The sequence below is a fragment of the Rhinoraja longicauda genome, chromosome 13, assembly GCF_053455715.1.
Source record: "Rhinoraja longicauda isolate Sanriku21f chromosome 13, sRhiLon1.1, whole genome shotgun sequence".
NCBI classification, from domain to species: Eukaryota; Metazoa; Chordata; class Chondrichthyes; order Rajiformes; family Arhynchobatidae; genus Rhinoraja; species Rhinoraja longicauda.
In genome coordinates this window covers 18,986,675-19,008,510 of record NC_135965.1, presented here as the reverse complement: position 1 = coordinate 19,008,510, position 21,836 = coordinate 18,986,675, and the positions used below count along the sequence as shown (strand labels likewise).

General features: G+C 47.1%; 1 protein-coding gene across 1 annotated transcript in view; it reads left to right on the top strand.

Annotated features, from left to right (window-relative positions):
* Positions 1-6,012: 6,012 nt before the first annotated feature.
* The window catches only part of mindy4b (MINDY family member 4B), a 32,089-nt gene continuing 16,265 nt past the window's right edge, over positions 6,013-21,836 (top strand). The window contains exons 1-6 of the mRNA XM_078409894.1: positions 6,013-6,125; positions 6,465-6,492; positions 9,799-9,978; positions 13,783-13,902; positions 16,472-16,569; positions 19,439-19,604. Coding sequence (XP_078266020.1) covers positions 6,013-6,125; positions 6,465-6,492; positions 9,799-9,978; positions 13,783-13,902; positions 16,472-16,569; positions 19,439-19,604 — 705 coding nt within the window. The remainder of the gene's footprint in view (positions 6,126-6,464; positions 6,493-9,798; positions 9,979-13,782; positions 13,903-16,471; positions 16,570-19,438; positions 19,605-21,836) is intronic.

The following is a 21,836-nucleotide window of genomic DNA, read 5'->3' as shown; positions in this document are numbered from 1 at the left end:
AGAGCCCCCAAATGAACGGACAGCGGGATGGAACGCGCGCCAGCCTGTTCCTTCCCTGTGAACCCCGCCAGTGCGAAAGGGACCCCTGTGGACAGGGGAGAGTCAAAGGGTTCCTCTGTGTGGACCACGGTGCATGAAGCCCCCGTGTCCAACAGATAATTGCCCCTTTGCCTCTCCACTACCATCTCCACAAGCGGCCTCTTCCACGCATCGTAGCGGAGAGGACACAGATAGGCGGGCTGTGCGGGCTGATGTCATTGGGGAATGTCCAGTGTCCCCCCCGTACCCGGGGAGCCGGTAGCAACTGCCACCTTCCGCTGTGCTGTCATGAGGGACCGCATCACCTCGATCATCGTTTCGATGATCTCGGGCTTAACTGGGACATCGGCGCGCAGGGTGGTGCCAACCCTATCTTCCTTGGTGTGGACCCTGCAATCCTTCCGCCAGTGCCCCACCTTACCGCACCTGAAACACTTGGACTGTGCGGTAGGGTTACCCTCCTGTCACCACCCCTTTTGGGCCGGTGCAGTAGCCTCCGCTACGTGCACCCTCCCTTTTACTAGCCGGGTGGTCGTACTCCGGGTGTTTCTATATCCTACCGTGAGACGGTCTAAAACTGCCTCCTCCGTGCTATTTGTGGGATCAAACCAGGCTTTCGCCTGCTCCCTGACGGCTGCCAGGCTGTTTGACACCAAGCATCGGAGTCACTGGGCTCTCCCATTACCGAACAGGACATCCCGCGCGGGGACGTGCGGGCAGCTGCTTTGATACACTGTCCACAGTCGCGCCGCAAAAACCCTTGGGGGTTCTCCCTCCATCTGGAGGGTCCTCTCCAATCGGGCAAATGGACCCTCATCGCCCATCCCCAAGACTTCCAGGACCTCGTCCCGCAGGAGATCGTAGGTCCTGATCCCTCTTTTACTCTCATCTGAGAGGCATTGGAGGATCGAGCAGTCCAGGGAGAACAGCAACAATTTTGCCCGTTCTCCCTCGTCGCAACCGTTGATTGCGGCGGTTTGCTCAACCTCCCTAAAATGCAGCGAAGGGTCCCCTGATTCGGACAATTTTGCTACATGCCCGATCATAGCTCTTAACTGCTGGGAGCTGTGGGGCACCACGATCTCGCTCTGAATGGGTCCGGCGTCCCCATTCAGCGCGGTGGGTCCCCGTCTGGTTTCCAGGACCGGACACATGGGCGCCGGTGCCGAGTCCTCGACCGGGAGCTCCCCTCTCTCTCTCTCTCCCCTACACTACCTCTTTCCCAGGATGCCTCGTAGCTAGGGGAATTGTGGAGTCTGGGGGCCAAAGCCACCACGGTCTTTCTAGGGATCGGAACCGGGACCTTTGCACCCGCTAGTGACTGGCCCGCGGGGGGGTTCATCAAACAGACCAGCCCGCTTGCTTTATTTAAAGCACCCCGCAGACCCTCTATCTCCTGCAGGCAGGCCCCGTGGTCGGCCCCTTCCGACCTGTCCTCCAAAACCATCTTATAGGCTGCCCTAACTCCCTTAAGGTTCTCTTCCTGGGTCTCCAGCTGGTGGCTCAGGGAAGCGCACTGCTCCCTGAGCTTGCCCTCACTGCGCATGGCCTCAGTGATCTGACACTCCATCAGCTCTACCCTGGCTTCGTGGCGGTTGGTCACGACCCGGCGCTCCTTGTTTAAAGAGTCCAGAGCCTCAATCAACTGGTTCCCACCCGCAGCCTTCTCCTCTACCTCCTCCTGAAGGTCCCTGATCTGGGCTGCCTGTGCCACAACCACGCGGTCCAAAAGCTGGACCTGCTTTTTATAGCAGGTCAGCCAGACCGCCTTCTCTACAGATTTCTTGTGGGCTTTACTGGCCGTCCACCGGATCGCTGCATCCAGTGGGTGCTTGTCATCTAATAAAACACACATCCATTGTTTGGTGATATTCACCTTGCTAAACACATAGTCCGCAATGCGCTCGTCCATTACGTCCCTAGTTTTCAAATCCTTTTCTGGTACACTATCATCCTGCTGCCAGTGTCCCTTCGTGGTCGCCATTATCTGTAAGGGGTTTCTGCGCCGAGCTTTCGCCCGACCTAAGGTCCCCGTGCCTTGCTCTGATCCCTTGACCAGGCCGCGCACACTGGTTCCCCGTGAGTGGTTCGACCCACTCACCCCCTACGGTTCTAGACACTGGACTTAGATGCAGGAGCGTTTATAGTGCAGAAAAATTCAACCAGACCAGATTTGAAAACCAGGGTTTAAATGGAAAAGGCTTTTATTTAGCGCTTGGGACTATTGTCCATGAATACTTATACATTTCTATACGACATATCTATAAAACACATATTGAATCACATGAATACCTTTGACTTATGAATCATAAAACACACAGTTCTACAAGACATATACACGAATACCCTTTTACTCTGAATTCTTAAACGCACAGTTCTACAAGACATATACACGACTGTAAGATGGGGAACGTACGACACATCGCAAAATTGACCAACACATATTTCTTTACACACCCAACGTTTATTCAAACCACCCTCCCCTCTACACTAAACTATGTCCAGGATATGCAGATTTGGGGTACATGCTCACCATGGGGCTATCACTGGGGTTACTGGCTGTTCGTGCTGCAGTATTTCTTCTCGAGTTGCGTGCCTGTTCCTCTCTCTTGCATCCGTTTGACTTGCTTCCTTGCATCCGTTTTCTTGCCTGCTTGCGTTCCTTGCAGGTTTTCTTCTGCGCTTCTTGACTCGAGTTTTAAAACCCAAAAGTAGTGGCCAGTTATACTATTCTGACCCGTCCTATCTCCCGCCAGATCTTGGAATCTCTTTGTTCAAAAAGATATGTATGAGTTCTTTTCTGATCTGCGCTTATGTCCGGGGATACCGGGGATGGCCAGACGGTGTTAATTGGTATTTCGTTGCGAGGTGATGGGTTTAACTGGTTTCCCATCACCTACCAGGTAGTTTTCTATGGGCTATTGTGCCCCCTTAACGAGATGAACTGTTTAGGTCGGCTTGGGGCATTGTGAGTATGCTGATGTCAGCGCCCCAGTGTCTGGACTTCGACCTGGTTTCGTAGGTTTCTGCATGGCCAATACCCATCCATTGTTCTGGCCGTGGCTTTGCAGAAACCTAGAGACTGGGTTGTAAGGTTTTTACTTTTTGTGGCTGGTCACGAGGTCCTGCGGCCATTTTAGGACCCACGGATTGTGACATCCTTTGTTAATCTGACCGCAGCCTTTCTCCGCTATCAGCCCCAGTCTCCCATTTAAAATGTCCAAACTGCAGCACTTTGGTTTGGTGTTGCTTTCAGAATGAGGGAAAACTTCTCAAATCTTACAGTCCCTCCTGTTGATTTGCATAACCGCAGCTTATCGAATCAATTAAATAATGTGGTTGAGCAATGTTTTCCCGATTCTCCACATCCAGACCCCTGAGGTTTTAACTAAACTAGTGTTTCATTGCGAACGTACAGTCCCCATCTTTTAGGCTGACCTTTACTGCCCGTGTCCCGGGCAAAACTATATTACAAGTATGTACATTTTCATGTCAGACATATACACCTACACCTCATCCCAGGCCGATGCCTCCGCCATCCTCCTACTGGTGTCAGCTTTAATGTAGGACATGAAAACAACACAACAGCAAAACGATACATTTTGTACATTCCTTCACAATCACTCTTGATACAAATTCGAAGAGGACAATACAAAAACACAGTTTATACAAATTCGAAGAGGACAATATAAAAACACAGTTTACTCGGTGCGGAGGGGGCACGTCCTCCTAGCAGCTTGCGGCTGGGTCCTGCTCGCCCACCCGCACGTAACGGTCTCTCCATTCCCCTTGGTATACTCGGTTATTGAGGTGCTGCCCTCTTTTACATTTTACACATAATAAATATAATACTATCCCTGCTTGTATCACAACTAATGCGTGTGACGCTATCCTAACCCAAGACGGGACCTCGATATTGGTGAACAGGTCCCACCATGGTGGAATCACGATGTCTAATATTTCGGACCCTATCTCTACGGTCTTTTGCTCCAGGGTGTAAAAGTGCCTTTGTGACACGGCGACTGCCTTTAACAGGGTTGTGAGATGTTCGGGGAGAAGGGGAATGGCGTAGCCGAAATGCGCTACAAATCGCTGCAGGTCGGTGAAGTTTTCCTGTACAGTTAGGTGAACCGTGGATGGTTCAGGAATGGGAACAATTCGCTGCTGTGCCACTTGAACCTCTGCCCTGGGTTTAAAACAGAAGCTGCTGTCTCTTACCGGACACGAACCGTGCTGTCCGTGTCGATAGTACTGCGCTGCAGTGGTAACGCAATAGGTACCACCCCCTATGTATGCCACCTGTGGGGGCACATGGCTCTGTGCCATTGCCTCCATGGTACAATTCATAGGCTTCGCGCCAGCCTATGAATCATAAAACGCACAGTTCTACAAGACATATACACGAATACCCTTTTACTCTGAATTCTTAAACGCACAGTTCTACAAGACATATACACGACTGTAAGATGGGGAACGTACGACACATCGCAAAATTGACCAACACATATTTCTTTACACACCCAACGTTTATTCAAACCACCCTCCCCTCTACACTAAACTATGTCCAGGATATGCAGATTTGGGGTACATGCTCACCATGGGGCTATCACTGGGGTTACTGGCTGTTCGTGCTGCAGTATTTCTTCTCGAGTTGCGTGCCTGTTCCTCTCTCCTGCATCCGTTTGACTTGCTTCCTTGCATCCGTTTTCTTGCCTGCTTGCGTTCCTTGCAGGTTTTCTTCTGCGCTTCTTGACTCGAGTTTTAAAACCCAAAAGTAGTGGCCAGTTATACTATTCTGACCCGTCCTATCTCCCGCCAGATCTTGGAATCTCTTTGTTCAAAAAGATATGTATGAGTTCTTTTCTGATCTGCGCTTATGTCCGGGGATACCGGGGATGGCCAGACGGTGTTAATTGGTATTTCGTTGCGAGGTGATGGGTTTAACTGGTTTCCCATCACCTACCAGGTAGTTTTCTATGGGCTATTGTGCCCCCTTAACGAGATGAACTGTTTAGGTCGGCTTGGGGCATTGTGAGTATGCTGATGTCAGCGCCCCAGTGTCTGGACTTCGACCTGGTTTCGCAGGTTTCTGCATGGCCAATACCCACCCATTGTTCTGGCCGTGGCTTTGCAGAAACCTAGAGACTGGGTTGTAAGGTTTTTACTTTTTGTGGCTGGTCACGAGGTCCTGCGGCCATTTTAGGACCCACGGATTGTGACATCCTTTGGTAATCTGACCGCAGCTTTTCTCCGCTATCAGCCCCAGTCTCCCGTTTAAAATGTCCAAACTGCAGCTCTTTGGTTTGGTGTTGCTTTCAGAATGAGGGAAAACTTCTCAAATCTTACAGTATGGAGTTTGTATGTTCTCCCCGTGACCACGTGGGTTTTCCCCGGGTGCTCCGGTTTCCTCCACATTCCAAAGACGTGCGGGTTTGTAGGTTAATTAGCTTCTGTAAATTGTCACCAGTGTGTAGGCTAGAACTAGTGTATAGGTGATCACTGGTCAGCGTGGACTCGATGGGCCGAAGGGCCTATTACCATGCTGTATCTCTAAACTAAACTTGCCAAATGGCCGTACAGCAGCATCCATAGTCAGGATCAAACCCGGGTCTCTGGCGCTGTGAGGCAGCAAATCTACCATTGCGCCGCTGTGCAAGTAACTTTAATGCAGTAATACACCTCTCTTGGTTGAATTATTTATCTGAGTGAGACCAGATACGTCTTTTCTGAATGAAAAATCTTTGCCCTCGACTTTACTATTCATCTCGAGATGGTTAGAGGGAGAGGAGCAATTCTCTGAGAGGCGGTGAATTATTTAACGCAATATGATAGAGTACCTGAGATCCCGGAGCTGGCTTGATGTTAGATCAGTCGCCCTGTTAACTAAACTGCATGGCTGATCAGCATCAGGGCAGTGAGAACTGGGATGTTGCTTGTTGACACTGGTCACTGCTGCATGTATGTAACCCGCAGATGGACAAAGAACTGGGCAATCGAGATGGCCACTTCAGCGAACAAGACCTGGATGCAATCACCAGCAAGATTGGCAATCTCAGCAAGTGGCGAGGAATCTTCAGCCAACAAGGGTAATATGTGATCCCCCCCCCCCCCACCTAACTCGGTTTTCTCTCCCATCTGCTGGAAATCCTTAGCACTTTAGTTTAGAGATGCAGCATGGAAGCGAACCTTCGGCCCACCGAATCCAAGCTGACCAGCGATCACCCGTTCACACCAGTTCTATGTTATCCAACTTTCCTATCCACTCCCTACACACCAGGGGCAATTTACAGAAGCCAATAAACCTACACACTGCCATGTCTTTGGGAAGTGGGAGGAAACCAAGAATGGGAACTTTATTGTGAGAGCAGGTCTCTGCTAGCAAACTTGACTTTGATACTAAATTGTAATATTTGCTTTATTCACAGATTACAATTCAAGGACACGGTTGTGAAGGTAAGTGATTTAAATATTCTAAGCATCGTCACACCACCTCATGGTTTAGACAATAGGTGCAGGAGGAGGCCATTTGGCCCTTCGAGCCAGCACCGCCATTCACTGTGATCATGGCTGATCATCCACAATCAGTGCCCCGTTCCTGCCTTCTTCCCATATCCCCTGACTCCGTGAAGGTATCACAAAATGCTGGAGTAACTCAGTGGGTCAGGCAGCATCTCTGGAGAGAAGGAATGTGTGACGTTTTGGGTCGAGGCCCTTCTTCAGATGATCTTCAGTCTGAAGAAGGGCCTCGACCTGAAACGTCACCCATTCCTTCTCTCCAGAGATGCTGCCTGACCTGCAGTTTCTCAAGCATTTTGTGATACCTTCGATTTGTACCAGCATCTGCAGTTATTTTCCTACATCCCTTGACTCCGCTATCTTTAAGAGCTCTATCTAACTCTCTCTTGAAAGCATCCAGATAATTGGCCTCCACTGCCTTCTGAGGCAGAGAGTTCCACAGATTCACAACTCTCTGGGTGAAAATGTTTTTCCTCATCTCCGTTCTAAGTGGCCTACCCATTATTCTTAAACCGTGGCCCCAGGTTCTGCACTCCCCCAACATTGGGAACATGTTTCCTGCCTCTAGCGTGTCCAATCCCTTAATAATCTTGTATGCTTCAATACAATCTCCTCTCATCTTTCTAAATTCCAGTGTATACAAACCCAGTCGCTCCATTTTTTCAACATATGACAGTCAACCATCCCGGGAATTAACCTCGTGAACCTACACTGCACTCTCTCAATAGCAAGAATCTCCTTCCTCAAATTTGGAGACCAAAACTGCACACAATACTCCAGGTGTGGTCTCACCAGGGCCCTGCAAAACTGCAGAAGGACCTCTTTGCTCCTATACTCAACTCCTCTAGTTAGAAAGGCCAACATGCCATTAGCTTTCTTCACTGCCTGCTGTACCTGCATGCTTACTTTCAGTGACTGATGTACAAAGTCACCCAGATCTTGTTGTACGTCCCCTTTTCCTAACGACACCATTCAGATAACAAACTGCCTTCCCGTTCTTTCCACCAAAGTGGATAACCTCACATTAAACTGCATCTGCCCGCTCGCCCAACCTGTCCAAGTCACCCTGCATTCTCATAGCATCCTCCTCACAGTTCACACTGCCACCCAGCTTTGTATCATCTGCAAATTTGCTAATGTTTCTTTTAATCCCTTTATCTAAATCATTAATGTATATTGTAAATAGCTGCGGTCCCAGCACCGAGCCTTGCGGTACCCCACTAGTCACTACCTGCCATTCTGAAAGGGACCCATTTATCCCCAATCTTTGCGTTCTGTCTGCCAACCAATTTTCTATCCATGTCAGTACCCTACCCCCAATACCATGTGCTCTAATTTTGCCCACTAATCTCCTATGTGGGACCTTACCAAAGGCTCTCTGAAAGTCCAGGTACACTATATCCACAGACTCTCCCTTGTATTTCTAAACTAAACTAAATAAACAAACTCAACTGAACTAGTCCCATTTGCCCTCATCGATCCATATCCAACTAAACCTTTCCTATCTATGTACCTTTCTCTTTAAACTCTAAATTCTAAAGCAATTGGAAGCTTCCAGCTTAGTGACAAGGTAATCAATGAAATTGCTGTTGAGTTTAGTACAAGTGACGTCTGGAATATTTTCTTTCTCTGGCTGTGAACCGTCACCAGGAGTTCACCCCCATTGTTTTGCCACAGACAGAGGTGATGAGTGATTCCTTAATTACCTGCAGTTCAGGTGCTTTGAGGCTCACAGCAACAGCACTAACACCATACAGGGCGAGAGGAGAGAGCTAAGACAAAGCTGACTGCCGTGTCACCTGAGGACCCTCCTGCCAGGCCCTGATTCCCTTTCACCTCTGTCACACCATGGCTTTGTATAACGATGAATTGCAAGTTAAAAAAATAACAAGTGGTTCCACACAGAATTACATTGATCTGTTACAAGCAGACGTTATCAAGAGTCAGAGGGTAAGTATAAAAGATTCTCCCACTCTCCCGCCCCAGTCCTTTCCCACCCTTTCTACACTCGGTTCTATCCGCTCACCTTTTTATTTTCCGCTCCCCCTCCATCCCCTTCCACCCATATCCCTCCATCTGGCTTCAGTTCATTCTTCTCCTCTCCTTATCTGTCTCCTTTTCATCTCTATCCTTTGTCCACCCATCTGCTGATCAAAGCACCCCCCCCCTTTCCTCTCTTGTATCTAAGGCATTCCAGATTCAAGGACAGTTTCTTCCCAGCTGTTATCAGGCAACTGAATCTGCCTCAGCAAGGCCAACAGTATAATCAAGGACCAGTCTCATCACTCTCTCTACCCTCCCATCAGGCAAGAGGTGCAGAAGTGTGAAAACGCACACCTCCAGATTCAGGGACAGTTTCTTCCCAGCTGTTATCAGGCAACTGAACTATCCTATCACCAACTAGAGAGACGGTCCTGACCTCCCCTCTACCTCATTGGAGACCCTCACACTGTCTTTCATTGGACTTTACTAGACTTTATCTTGCACAAAACGGTATTCCCTTTATCATGTATCTGTAACTGTGGACAGCTCGATTGTGATCATGAATAATCTTTTCTCTGACTGGATAGCATGCAACAAAAAAGCTTTTCACTGTACCTCAGTATACATGACAATAAACTAAAACTATCAAACCACCTATCACTTGCCAGGCTTTGTTCTTCCCCCACCTCTCTTTTCCAGCTTTCTTTCCTCTACCACAATCAGTCTGAAGAAGGGTCCTGCCCGGAAACGCCATGTGTTCATTCCCACCACAGATGCTGCCTGACCTGCTGAGTTCCTCCAGCACTTTGTGGTATGCTGATGATTCTAGCATCTGCAGTCCCTTGTGTCTCCATAAAAGATGTTCCCTAATCTCTTTTGCATCCAAATTGATCTTTAAAATCAACAAGAGTGGATGCTTGAGTTCATGTTCATAAGTGATAGGAGCAGAATTCGACCCATCACATCTACTCTGCCATTCAATCATGGCTGATCCATCCTCCCCTCTCAACCCCATTCTCCTGCCTTCTCCCCATAACCACTGACATCCGTGCTAATCAAGAATCTATCAATCTGAGCCTTAAAAAATATCCGATGACTTGGCCTCCACAGCCCTCTGTGGCAAGATTTCCACAGATTCATCACCTTCTGACTAAAGAAATTCCTCCTCGTCTCCTTCCTAAAGGTCCATCCTTTTATTCTGAGGCTCTGCCCTCTGGTGCTAGACTGCGTTGACAGACCCTTTGTTCTCCTTTTACGCAGAAATATCAGGACAGCCATAAAGTGGAAGGTGAGAGTGAAGATGGTGCAGGGGCACCTCCGGGTGTCAGTGCCAAACCTAGTGGGTACCTCGTTCCATTCAACACGCCCTATTCCATCCCAAAGACATTCCTTGTGCCCACCAGCCTGGGTGGCTTGCCCATCACATTAGAGGAGGCAGTGGTAAGTCGGTTCATTTCTTGTAGTTTTCCTCAATTGAGGAGGAAACCATTGAGAGTTCCACTTATCAGAAGGCACCGGCAGAAAGTGCAGAAGCCGAGTCGCGCGCACCCACCAGACTCGGGAACAGCTTCTTCCCCTCTGTTTAGGTTAGGTTAGTTCAGAGACACAGCATGGAAACAGGCCCTTCGGCCCACTGAGTCCGCACCGACCATCGATCACCCGATCGCACTCGTTCTTTGTTATTCCACTTTCGTGTCCATTCCCTGCACACGAGAGTCCATTTACAGAGGGCCAATTAATCCACAAACCCGCACGTCTTTGAGATGAGCGAGGGAACCGGAGCAGCTGGAGGAAACCCGTGGGAGAACACGCAAACTCCACACAGACGGGCACTTGAGGTCTGGATCGAACCCAGGTATCTGACACTGATCCAGCATGGAAATGGGCCCTTCGGTCCAACGAGTCCACGCCGACCATCGATCACTCATTCCCACTAGGAGGAGGGGGAGTTCAACGAGATCTGGGTGTCCTAGTGCATCAGTCAATGAAAGGAAGCATGCAGGTTCAGCAGGCAGTGAAGAAAGCCAATGGAATGTTGGCCTTCGTAACAAGAGGAGTTGAGTATAGGAGCAAAGAGGTCCTTCTACAGTTGTACCGGGCCCTGGTGAGACCGCACCTGGAGTACTGTGTGCAGTTTTGGTCTCCAAATTTGAGGAAGGATATTCTTGCTATGGAGGGCGTGCAGCGTAGGTTCACTAGATTAATTCCCGGAATGGCGGGACTGTCGTATGTTGAAAGGCTGGAGCGATTGGGCTTGTATACACTGGAATTTAGAAGGATGAGGGGGGATCTTATTGAAACATATAAGATAATTAGGGGATTGGACACATTAGAGGCAGATAACATGTTCCCAATGTTGGGGGAGTCCAGAACAAGGGGCCACAGTTTGAGAATAAGGGGTAGGCCATTTAGAACGGAGATGAGGAAGAACTTTTTCAGTCAGAGGGTGGTGAAGGTGTGGAATTCTCTGCCTCAGAAGGCAGTGGAGGCCAGTTCGTTGGATGCTTTCAAGAGAGAGCTGGATAGAGCTCTTAAGGATAGCGGAGTGAGGGGGTATGGGGAGAAGGCAGGAACGGGGTACTGATTGATAGTGATCAGCCATGAGCGCATTGAATGGCGGTGCTGGCTCGAAGGGCTGAATGGCCTACTCCTGCACCTATTGTCTATTGTCTATTGTCTAGTTCTATCCCACAATGTCACTCACTGTGCTACCTTTATCCCCGACCAATGAAAGCAAGCATATCATATGCCTTCTTTATCGCACCATCTACTTGTGTTAACACTTCCAGCGATCCCAAGATCCCTCTGTTCATCAATGTTGTTAAGGGTCACGCCATTAATTGTAGACTTTTCCCTTACATTTTCCTCTTTCCTCCCACATCCTAAAGATGTGCGGATTTCTAGGTTAATTGGTTGAGTGCAAATTGCCTTTTAGAGTGGTGCAGCGGTAGGGTTGCTGCCTTACAGCACCAGAAACCCGGGTTCGATCCTGGGTACGGGTGCTGTCTATATGGAGTTTGTACATTGTCCCTTGTGACCGCATGGGTTTTCCTTGGGTGCTCCGGTTTCTTCCCACACTCCAAAGATGTACTGTTTTTTAGGTTATTTGGCTTTGGTAAAAGTTGTAAATTGTCACTAGTGTGTCGGATAGTGCTGGTGTATGGGGTGATCACTGCTCGGCACGGACTCGGTGGGCCGAAGGGCCTGTTTCCGCGCTGTATCTCTAAACTAAACTATATTAAAATATTTGACTTGCCAAAATGCAATACCTCACACTTGCTCGGATTAAACTCTAAATCTGACAAGAAATCCCTCCGTGTCACCCTCTACTTCCTGATAGTCTCAGGGAAAACTTCTGGTTCCTTCGATCCTGCACATTTCAGCTCACTCAAGCTCAGTACATTATTTATCAGGCTTCTGAACGGTCCTTCCATAAGCTAGGGTACAGTTCAATTATCCTCTACCTCACTGTGGACATTTGACTTTGTCTCTGGAACTGATGTACTATAATGCTGGGAACTATATGCTGCACTCTGTATCTTCCCTTCTGCTCTACCTGTTGTACTTGAGTTTGACTTGATTGTATTTATGTATGGTATATCTGATCTCGTAGAGCGTGGAAACTGACCCTTCAGCCCAACTTGCCCACACCGACCAACATGTCCCATCTACGCTAGTCCCACCTGCCTGCGTTTGGCCCATCTCTCTCTAAACCTGTCCTGTCCATGTACCTGCCTAATTGTTTCTTAATCTGTAGCTTGTTCCATATACTAGCCACCCTTTGTGTGAAAAAGCTACCCCTCAGATTCCTATTCAATCTTTCCCCCTTCACCTTAAACTTATGCGGTTCTTGATTCCCCGACCCTGGGCAATGGATTTTGTGTGTCTACTCGTTCATGCCCCTCGTGTTTTTATACACCTGTTTGGATAGCATGCAAAACAACACATTTCACTGTACTTTGTTACACGTGACAATAATAAACCTAAGTCTGGACCTGAGAATTTCAACAAAGAACTTAAGGAACACAATCTCTGTCTGAATGTGATATCACTTAGTGACTCACAATCGTCTATGTTTGATCTTGGACAAAAGGTAAATGAGATATTCGATATATTTGTGTTTCCCATGAATAGGGGAGTGTGTCACACTGAAATACTCGTTAGTTATTCCAACTCTTGTTCAACAACAATAGCCACGTGTATTTTTAGAGCATGTCTCCTATTTGCCATTTCCAAAGTGAAAAGCAAATGGATGAAAGATTTGAGGCACTTGCTGATAGAACTGTGTGGCACAGTGCTTTGTCCCGTCCCCACCTCTCTTGCTGCATTCTCCCCCCTACAACAATCAGTCTGAAGAAGGGTCCCGATCCGAAACGTCACCTATCCATGACCTTCAGAGATGCTGCCCGACCCGCTGAGTTACTCCAGCAATTTATGTCTATCATTAGGATTATTGTGATTGTTTAGTTTAGTTGGGAGATACAGCATGGAAACAGACCCTTCAGCCCACCGGGTCCGCACCTACCGGCGATCCCCGTTAGACTAGCGCACATTACAGACTAGGGACATTTGACAATTTTTACCGAAGCCAATTCACCTACAAACCTGTACGTCTTTGCGGTGTGGGAGAAAACCGGAGCACCCTCTAGTCTAGGACTAGAGGTCATAGCCTCAGAATTAAAGGATGTTCTTTTAGGAAGGTGATGAGGAGGAATTTCCTTAGTCAGAGGGTGGTGAATCTGTGGAATTCTTTGTCACAGAATGCCACAGACCGGCCAAGTCAGTGGATATATTTAAGGCAGAGATAGATAGATTCTTGATCGAACCTGGGTTTCTGGTGCTGCAAGGCAGCGGCTCTACTGCTGCACCATCGCACCGCCCCGTTTGAACCGATGCCCGTGACTTTCAGTCTGAAGAAAGTCTCTCCGGAGATGCTGCCTGTCCCGCTGAGTTACTCCAGCATTTTGTGTCTATCTTCGGTTTGAACCAGCATCTGCAGTTCCTTCTTACACATTCTGTAAACGGTACATCCATTTTGTAGTTTGAAACAAGCCTTCGTAAATTGTATAACAGCCATTAGTATTATTGTAATAAAAATGAACTATAAATGCTGGTTTACACCAAAAATAGACACAAAGTGCTGGAGTATCTCAATGGATCAGGCAGTCTGCCCGCTGTGTTAATCCAGCATTTTATGCCTATCATGAGTATTATTGTGGTTATTGTGTTTTTTCTTAAATACAGGCACTAAGGAATATTCTTTTTGGAACGGCATTTCAAGTTTTCAATTACGAATGGAGGAAATCTCACTTCAGATTCCGAGACCCTTATTCAGACTTGTCGTATGCTTTGGAGGCAGAAAGGGTCAGTTCTACCAAAGTCTTTTTCATTTGATGGGATGGGGATAGTTTCTGCATCCTGATGTGTGGTTCTTGGAGAAATCTGTCACTGGGCTCAGTCATTATCACTGCAAAAAATCAACAGAAGTTTATCGAATGAACTGTGTACTCTGACTTTCAAGTTTCCCAAAATACCTGAACATTTAACATGGAGTAAAGATTGGACATTGGGTGGCTGGAGCATGGTCTGATGCCCTAGAATGGCTTTCACAGTTTAGAGATACAGTGTGGAAACAGACCCTTTGGCCCACCGAGTCTGTGCTGACCTGTACACTAGTTCTATCCTACACACTAGGGACAATTTACAGAAGCCAATTAACCTACAAACCTGCACATTTTTGGAATTCAGGAGGAAACCGGAGCACTCGGAGAAATCCCACGTGGTCACGGAGAACGTGCAAACTCCGTACAGACAGCACCCGTAGTCAGGATCGAACCCGGGTCTCTGGTGCTGTGAGGCAGCAGCTCTAGCAGCTGCGCCTCTGTTCCACCACAGATTTCCTATCCAGAGCACCAGTCAATGCTTAGACGGTCCAATGTCCAATTTTTATTTAGATACAGAGAACTGCAGATGCTGGTTAATAAACAAAAGGACACAAAGTGTTGGAGTAACAGCAGGTCAGGCAGCATTTATGAAGAACATGACTAGGTGCCGTTTTGAATCGAAGAAGTCTCCCAACCAGTAAGTGGCAGATGCGCGGCGGTAGAGTTGCTGCTTTACAGCACCAGAGAGGGTAGGGACTATATACTGGAATGGTTTCAGGGTTGGGGGATTTCAGCAACTTGGTTCGACTGCAGAAGCTGAATTTGTTCTGCTCAGAGCAAAGAAGATTGGGAGGGAATTTGATGGAGGTACACAAACCATGAGGAGTTTAGAAATTAGCAGGTTCATGTCATAAGTTCTAGGAGTAGAACAAGGCCATTCGGTCCATCAAGTCTACTCCACCATTCAATCATGGCTGATCTATCTTTCCCTCTCAATCCCATTCCCCTGCCTTCTCCCCATAACCTCTGACACCCGTACTAATCAAGAATTTGTCAATCCCCAACATAAAAATATCCATTGACTTGGCCTCCACAGCCGTCTGTTACAATGAATTCCCTAGATTCACCACTCTCTGACTAAAGAAATTCCTCCTCATCTCCTTTGCAAAGGTACGTCCTTTTATTCTGAGGCTGTGCCCTCCGGTCCTCGACTCTCCCACTAGTGGAAACATCCTCTCTATCCAGGCTAAAGTTCTTTTGACAGACGTTTCCAATATTAGAGGATACGGATTTAATATAAAATATTAATAATAAAATATAAAATGGCAATGTAAGGAAATTATTTTTTACTGTAGAGGCTAGTTATCACCTAAAATTTATTGCTTGGTGAGATGGTAACAACAGAAACAGAGTCTTCAAAAGAGAATTGGTTAGCTACCTGAGAGAAGTTAATGTCTCGGGCTTTGGGGGAGGAGTGGGGAATGGTACTGATGTGACTGCTCTAACTGGGAGTTGTTCTGGTTCCGATGAGCTGAAAAGACTCCTATGTAATTCAATGAATCTATAATTTAATGTGGTTAAAGTGAGCAGGTACTACAATAGTGCTTTTGCGTAGGTTTTTGAAACCCCAACAAAGAAGGAATGGTAACCTCTGCCAACGTAAGGTTGCTCTGTGAAATACTGAAAATGCAGTATATCTGAAGGATATATTCCACCTTGTTGCATGTTCTCCATTAGATCCTTAACACCCAGGAATTGTGCATCTTAATCACTTTATCTTTTATAGCATCTTGTAAACCACAATATATATATATATATATATATATATGAGAGAGAGGTGTTGGAGGCATCTACATTCCTGAGCTTCTCGTATTCAGGGTAATAGAGGTTTTTGTTGACTTATACAACATGGAAAATGGCCTTTTGGCCCAAGTTGTCCATGCCAATCAAGCTGCCCGATCGAACCTTGTCACATTTACCCGCCAACAATGGGACTTTATGGGCTCCGCCCTTCCTGAGGTCATCGGTCGCCGGCTCTGCTTTCTTCTGGCCTTCTCTGTCTTTCAGTGTGAAGATGGGTTCCGACTGTCCGAAACATCACCCTTTCCTTTTCCCCAGAGATACTGCTTGACCTGATGAGTTACTCCAGCATTTTGTGTCTATCTTCGGTATAAACCAGCATCTACAGTTCCTACCTACTCATTTACCTGTGTTTGGCCCATATCCCTTCCAAATCATCCCTATCAATGTACCTACCCAAATGTATTTTATATGTTGTTATTCTACCTGCCTCAACTACTTCCTCTGACACTTCTTTGCCTATATATTGTGGTTTGGAAGATACTATTTAAGAGGAAGTGTTTAAGATGCCCTTTACTGGCTTTAAGAGTCTCATGGAGAACATACAAGATGATGGACTACATCCTCTAAAGTATTCAATTTTCGATGTTTCTAAATAGAATAATAACTGTAAATATGATTTCAACGTTTTGGAGAATGTCAATATTATTGGTTTACGTGTTTTGTAAAATTATTCATTCTTTTTGAAGGGTGGTGCAAGATCTGTTCAGATGGCTGTGCAAGCTTTCATCCTCAAACACTTACTGTTCACAAGAAATAGTGAAGTGGAGGACCACAATGATAAACGGTAAACATATCCTCTCATCTTGACTGTAAATAATCATGAGATCTTACTGATGATTCAGGTAGTCAAAAATGCTTTTGGCACATTGGCCTTCATCAGTCAGAGTATTGAGTTTAGTAGTTGGGTGGTCATGTTACAATTGTGTAAGACATTTGGTCACCATGTTATAGGAAAGATGTTGTCAAGCTGGAAAGGGTGCAGAGAAGATTTACAAGGATGTTGCCAGGACTCAACGGCATGAGCTATACGGAGAGGTTGAGCAGGCTAGTACTTTATTCTTTGGAGTGCAGGAGGATGAGGGGTGATCTTATAGAACTGTACAAAATCATGAGAGGAATAGATCGGGTAAATGCACAGATAATTGTGTTAGCATCCCTGTTATGCTTGCCCGGATTAGGGGAATCGAAAACCAGAGGAGATAGATTTAAGCTGAGGAGGGAAAGATTTAATAGGAACCTGAGGGGTATTATTTTTTTACCCAAAGGGTGGTGGGTGTACAGACCCAGCTACCTGGGGGAGATTGTTGAGGCAGATAATATCATGACATTTAAGAGACATTTGGACAGGTACATGGAAAGGATAGGTTTAGACGGTTATGGGCCAAGTGCGGGCAGGTGGGACTAGAGTTGGTGGAGCATGTTGGTCGGCGTGGGAAAGTTAGGCCACGCTGTATGACTCTATGACTGTATGAATCTATTTGAGATACTCCCATTACACTTGGGGCAGTAGTCCTTCGGCAAATCTCAGGGTAAAGAAGACAATGAAGAAAGATTTTTTTTTAAATTCAAGTAGACCCCGACCTTCTCCCCTCCTCTTGAGCGTCTCCTTACACTTGGAAAGGATCTCTGCTACACTAGAACCTCGAACTGCAAATAACACATTTATTTGGGTCAATAAATTTGGGTCAGTGTCTGACCCACTGAGGAACTCAGGGTCAGACAGCGTCTGTGGAGTGAATGGACAGATGATGATTCAGGTGAGGGCCCTTCTTCAGACAGATACAGGGATATGTCCACTATCCCCCCGCCCCACCCACCCCACTCCACTTTACACTGGCTATCCCTCCTCTGAGCTCTCAGTCTTGATGCCAGATCCTGACCCAAAGCATCGACTCTTCATTTCACCCACACATGCTGCTCAACCCGTTAGTTCTTTCAGATTGTCTCTTGCTGCATTTCACCTTCTTCAGAAGAGTTTCTGACCCAAAACATCGCCCATCCATTTCCCTTTCCAGATGCCTCCTGACCCACAGCGTTCCTCCAGCATGTTTTTTTTTTAAACTGAGGATAACAGCATCTACAGTCTTCTCTATCTCCATAGAAACTTATCTGGTTGGACAAACGTGGATTGTTTTCTCTGGAGCGTTGGAGATTGAGGGGTAACCTGATAGAAATATGTAACATTATGAGAGGCATTAAAAGGTTGACAGTCAAAATCCTTTTCCTCGGGTGGGAATGTCAAAGACTAGAGGGCATAGCTTTGAAGTGAGAGCAGGAAAGTTTACAGGTGATGTGCAGGACAAGTTTCTTTACACAGAGGGTGATGAATTCCTGGAACGCACTGCTAGGCGTGATGGTGGAGGCCGATACGATAGTGGCATTTATAAGACTTTTAGTTAAGCACAGGGATATGCAAGGAATTGAGGGATATGGATCACGTGTCGGCAGATGAGAGTAGTTTGACTTGGAATCATGTTCAACACAGACGTTGTGGGCTGTTCCTGTGCTGGACTGTTCTACATTCTACAATTCCTCATTCACTCTGGGGAAAATCCAACATTCTCCAGGAATTAAAAATTAATTTCCGGCATTTAGTTGTTGGCAACAAGGGTGACACAGCGGTAGAGTTGCTGCCTTACAGCCCCAGAGACCCGGTTTTGATCTTGACTGGGTGTGTCTGCACAGAGTTGGCACATTCTCCCTGAGACCGTGGGTTTTCTCCGGTGCTCCAGTTTCCTCCCACATTATAAAGATGTGCAGGATTGAAGGTTAATTGGCTTCTATAAATTGTCCCTAGTGTGTAGGATAGTACTAGTGCATGGGTGATCATTGGTTGGCGCGGACTCGGCAGGCCGAAGGGCCTGTTTCCATGCTGTATCTCTATGCTAAACTGAAGAGAATCGTAGCAGTTCAAAAATATGGTTTTCATGTTCATTTTCTTTGGTGCTATTAAGCATAAAACAAGGGGATTTGGATGAAACGATGGTGCAGCTGTTGGGGCAAGAAACTCAAAGGGTCCAGGAAATTTGTCAGCCAATGTCTACGAACTTGGAGAAGAAGGAAATGTCATTCAACATAGTAGTTTTGTTTAGAGATTCAGCATGGAAACAGGCTCTTCAGCCCACCGAGTCTGTGGTGACCTACGATCATCCGCACACTAGTTCTATTCCACACACTAGGGACGATTTACAGAAGCTAATTAACCTACGTCATGTGGTTCTCGATTTCCCTACTCTGGGCAAGCATAACGGGGATGTTAACAAAATAATCACAGATCAAATATAATAACCAACAAACCTCGCGCATCTTTGGATTGCCGAAGGAAACTGGAGCAACGGGAGGAAAGCCATGCGATCACGAGGAGAACAAGAAACTCCATACAGGCAGCTCCTGTAGTCAGGAACAAACCCAGGTCTCTGGCGCAGTGAGGCATCAACTCTACCTCTGCGCCACCGTGCCGCCCCTCATTAAACTGACACCTTGATACTTCGTTAGCAACTGTTTACCAAACAACAATTGGCTCCATGTGTACCTGAGGTAAAAAAACTACCACTGGAGCATCTCACTCTTGGTTGCTACTGACCATTTTTGGATCACAAAGTGGTGACCATGGTTCTATGACAGTACCTCACACTTTCTGTATCTGCCTACAGCCTGCTAAAAGTGAGCAAAAAAGAGCAAGAAAAGGCACTGGCGGCTGCACTGTCTGACATTTTGTGGACAGCAGGGGAAGGAGTCCAGAGCTTTGTTTGCTTGGTGTCCACTGAATGTTATTTTGCTCCTGCAATCAATTACAAAGTCGATAACTACACAGAACGGGTAAGACCATTCCCACGCGTACTGCTGTTAAGCTAAGTTATTATTTCATTTAATCGGTAAATACTATCTTACCTGCTGAATGGAAGGAACTTGTAGAGCTATAGGCAGACGGCAGGACAATGGCATTAGTTAGATTGCTTTTATATAGGACTTGTACTGACCTTGCAGGCCAAATGCTCTCCTTCCATCCTGTAACATTCTGTCATTTTGTAATTTTGTCTAAAAATCTGGGACATATTTAAGTAAAGCTACAGTTAAGAGGCCAGAATGTTTAATTGTCTTATATACCGTGTCAAAGGAACAGTGAAATGCTCACTTGCAGTAGCATAGTCATACAGCATGGAAACAGGTCCTTCGGCCCAACTTGCCCACACTGACCAACTTGTCCCATCTACACTTGTTCCACCTGTCTGCGTTTGGCCCTTATCCCTCTGAACCTGTCCTATCCGTGTACCTGTCTAATTGTTTCTTAAATGTTGCAATAGTCCTTGTTTCAACTACCTCCTCTGGCAGCTTGTTCCATACACCCACCACCAAAGTTACCCCTCTGATTGCTGTTAAATCTTTCCCCCTTCACCTTAAAGCTATGTCATGTGGTTCTCGATTTCCCTACTCTGGGCAAGCATAACGGGGATGTTAACAAAATAATCACACATCACATATAATAAACAAAACATTTCAATAAATTAGTAACCTCCAAAACTTTTGCAAAAAAAGCCCAAAAGTCCTTAGTGCAACCAAAGACAGTGTATGGTTCATAGTTTAGTTCATGCTTTGTCGTTCAACAGCCTGATGGTTGTCGGGAAGAAGCTATTCTTGAACCAAGTGTTCACTGTTTACAGATTTCTGTGTCTTCTTCCCGACAGTATGTGTAAAATGAGTAGGAAGTGGGTGTGAAGAAGGGTCTCAACCCAAAATGTCACCTATTCCTTTTCTCCAGAGATACTGTCTGACCCGCTGAGTTACTCCAGCTTTTTTTTGTCTTTGTGTGAAATGAGAGCGTAGCCAGGATGGTGTGAGTCCTTGATGATGCTGGTTGCCTTAAGCAGATAAGCAGAGTCAAGAGTGTTTTATTGTCATATGTCCCAAACAGAACAATGAAATTCTTACTTGCAGCAGCACAACAGAAATGTAAACATAGACACAAAATGCTGGAGTAACACATACTTAGCGGGACAGGCAGCATCTCTGGATAGAAGGAATGGGTGACATTTCAGTTCGAGTTCTTCAGACTGAGTCAGGAGAGAGGGAGATAGAGATAAGGAAGGCCCCCCTCTGACAATGGAGGAGGCCCAGGATAGAAAGGTTAGTATGGGAGGGGGAGTTAAAGTGTTGAGCAACAGGGAGATCAGGTAGGTTTAGGTGGACTGAGCGGAGGTGTTCCGCGAAACGATCGCCGAACCTGCGCTTGGTCTCGCTGATATATAGGAGTCCGTACCTGGAACAGCGAATACAGTAGATGAGGTTGGAGGAGGTGCAAGTGAACCTCTGCCTCACCTGAAAAGGTGCCCAGACATGTAAACATAGTACTCTGTAAAGAATATATTATTATATAAAAAAAAAGTTCAGCATTTATATAAACACACATACGGCAGGAGAGAGCACAATGGCGTGGCGGCCTAACGGCAGCGGCTGACTAGCAGTCTGTCCGTCTTTTTTTTGTTGAGTGTTGGTGTTGGGATGATTTTTATATATATTTTTTTGGTTGTGTATGTGTGGGAGGGGGTGGTGGTGTGTGGGGGGTGGGTGTGGGTGGGTGGGTGTGGGGAACTTTTCTCTTCCTCACGGCGCGGGGTGCGGCTCGGCTGCGGGGCCTAACATCCCCCGGTGCGGCTCGGCCGCTGGACTTACATCGCCCGGTGCAGCTCGGCTGCGGGGCTTAACACCGCCCGGTGCAACTCGGCTGCGGGACTTTACTTTACATCGCCCGGTGCAGCTCGGCTGCGGGGCTTAACACCGCCCGGTGCAGCTCGGCTGCGGGGCTTAACACCGCCCGGTGCAACTCGGCTGCGGGACTTTACTTTATATCGCCCGGTGCAGCTCGGCTGCGGGGCTTAACACCGCCCGGTGCAACTCGGCTGCGGGACTTAACACCGCTCGGTGCGGCTCGGCTGTGGGACTTTTCACCGCTGGTGCGGCTCGGCTGCGGGACTTAGCTGCGCAAGGCTTGGTCGCGGGCCTTTCATCGCCCGGTTCGGCCGCGAGACGTTTCAGCGCCCGGTGCGGGGACTG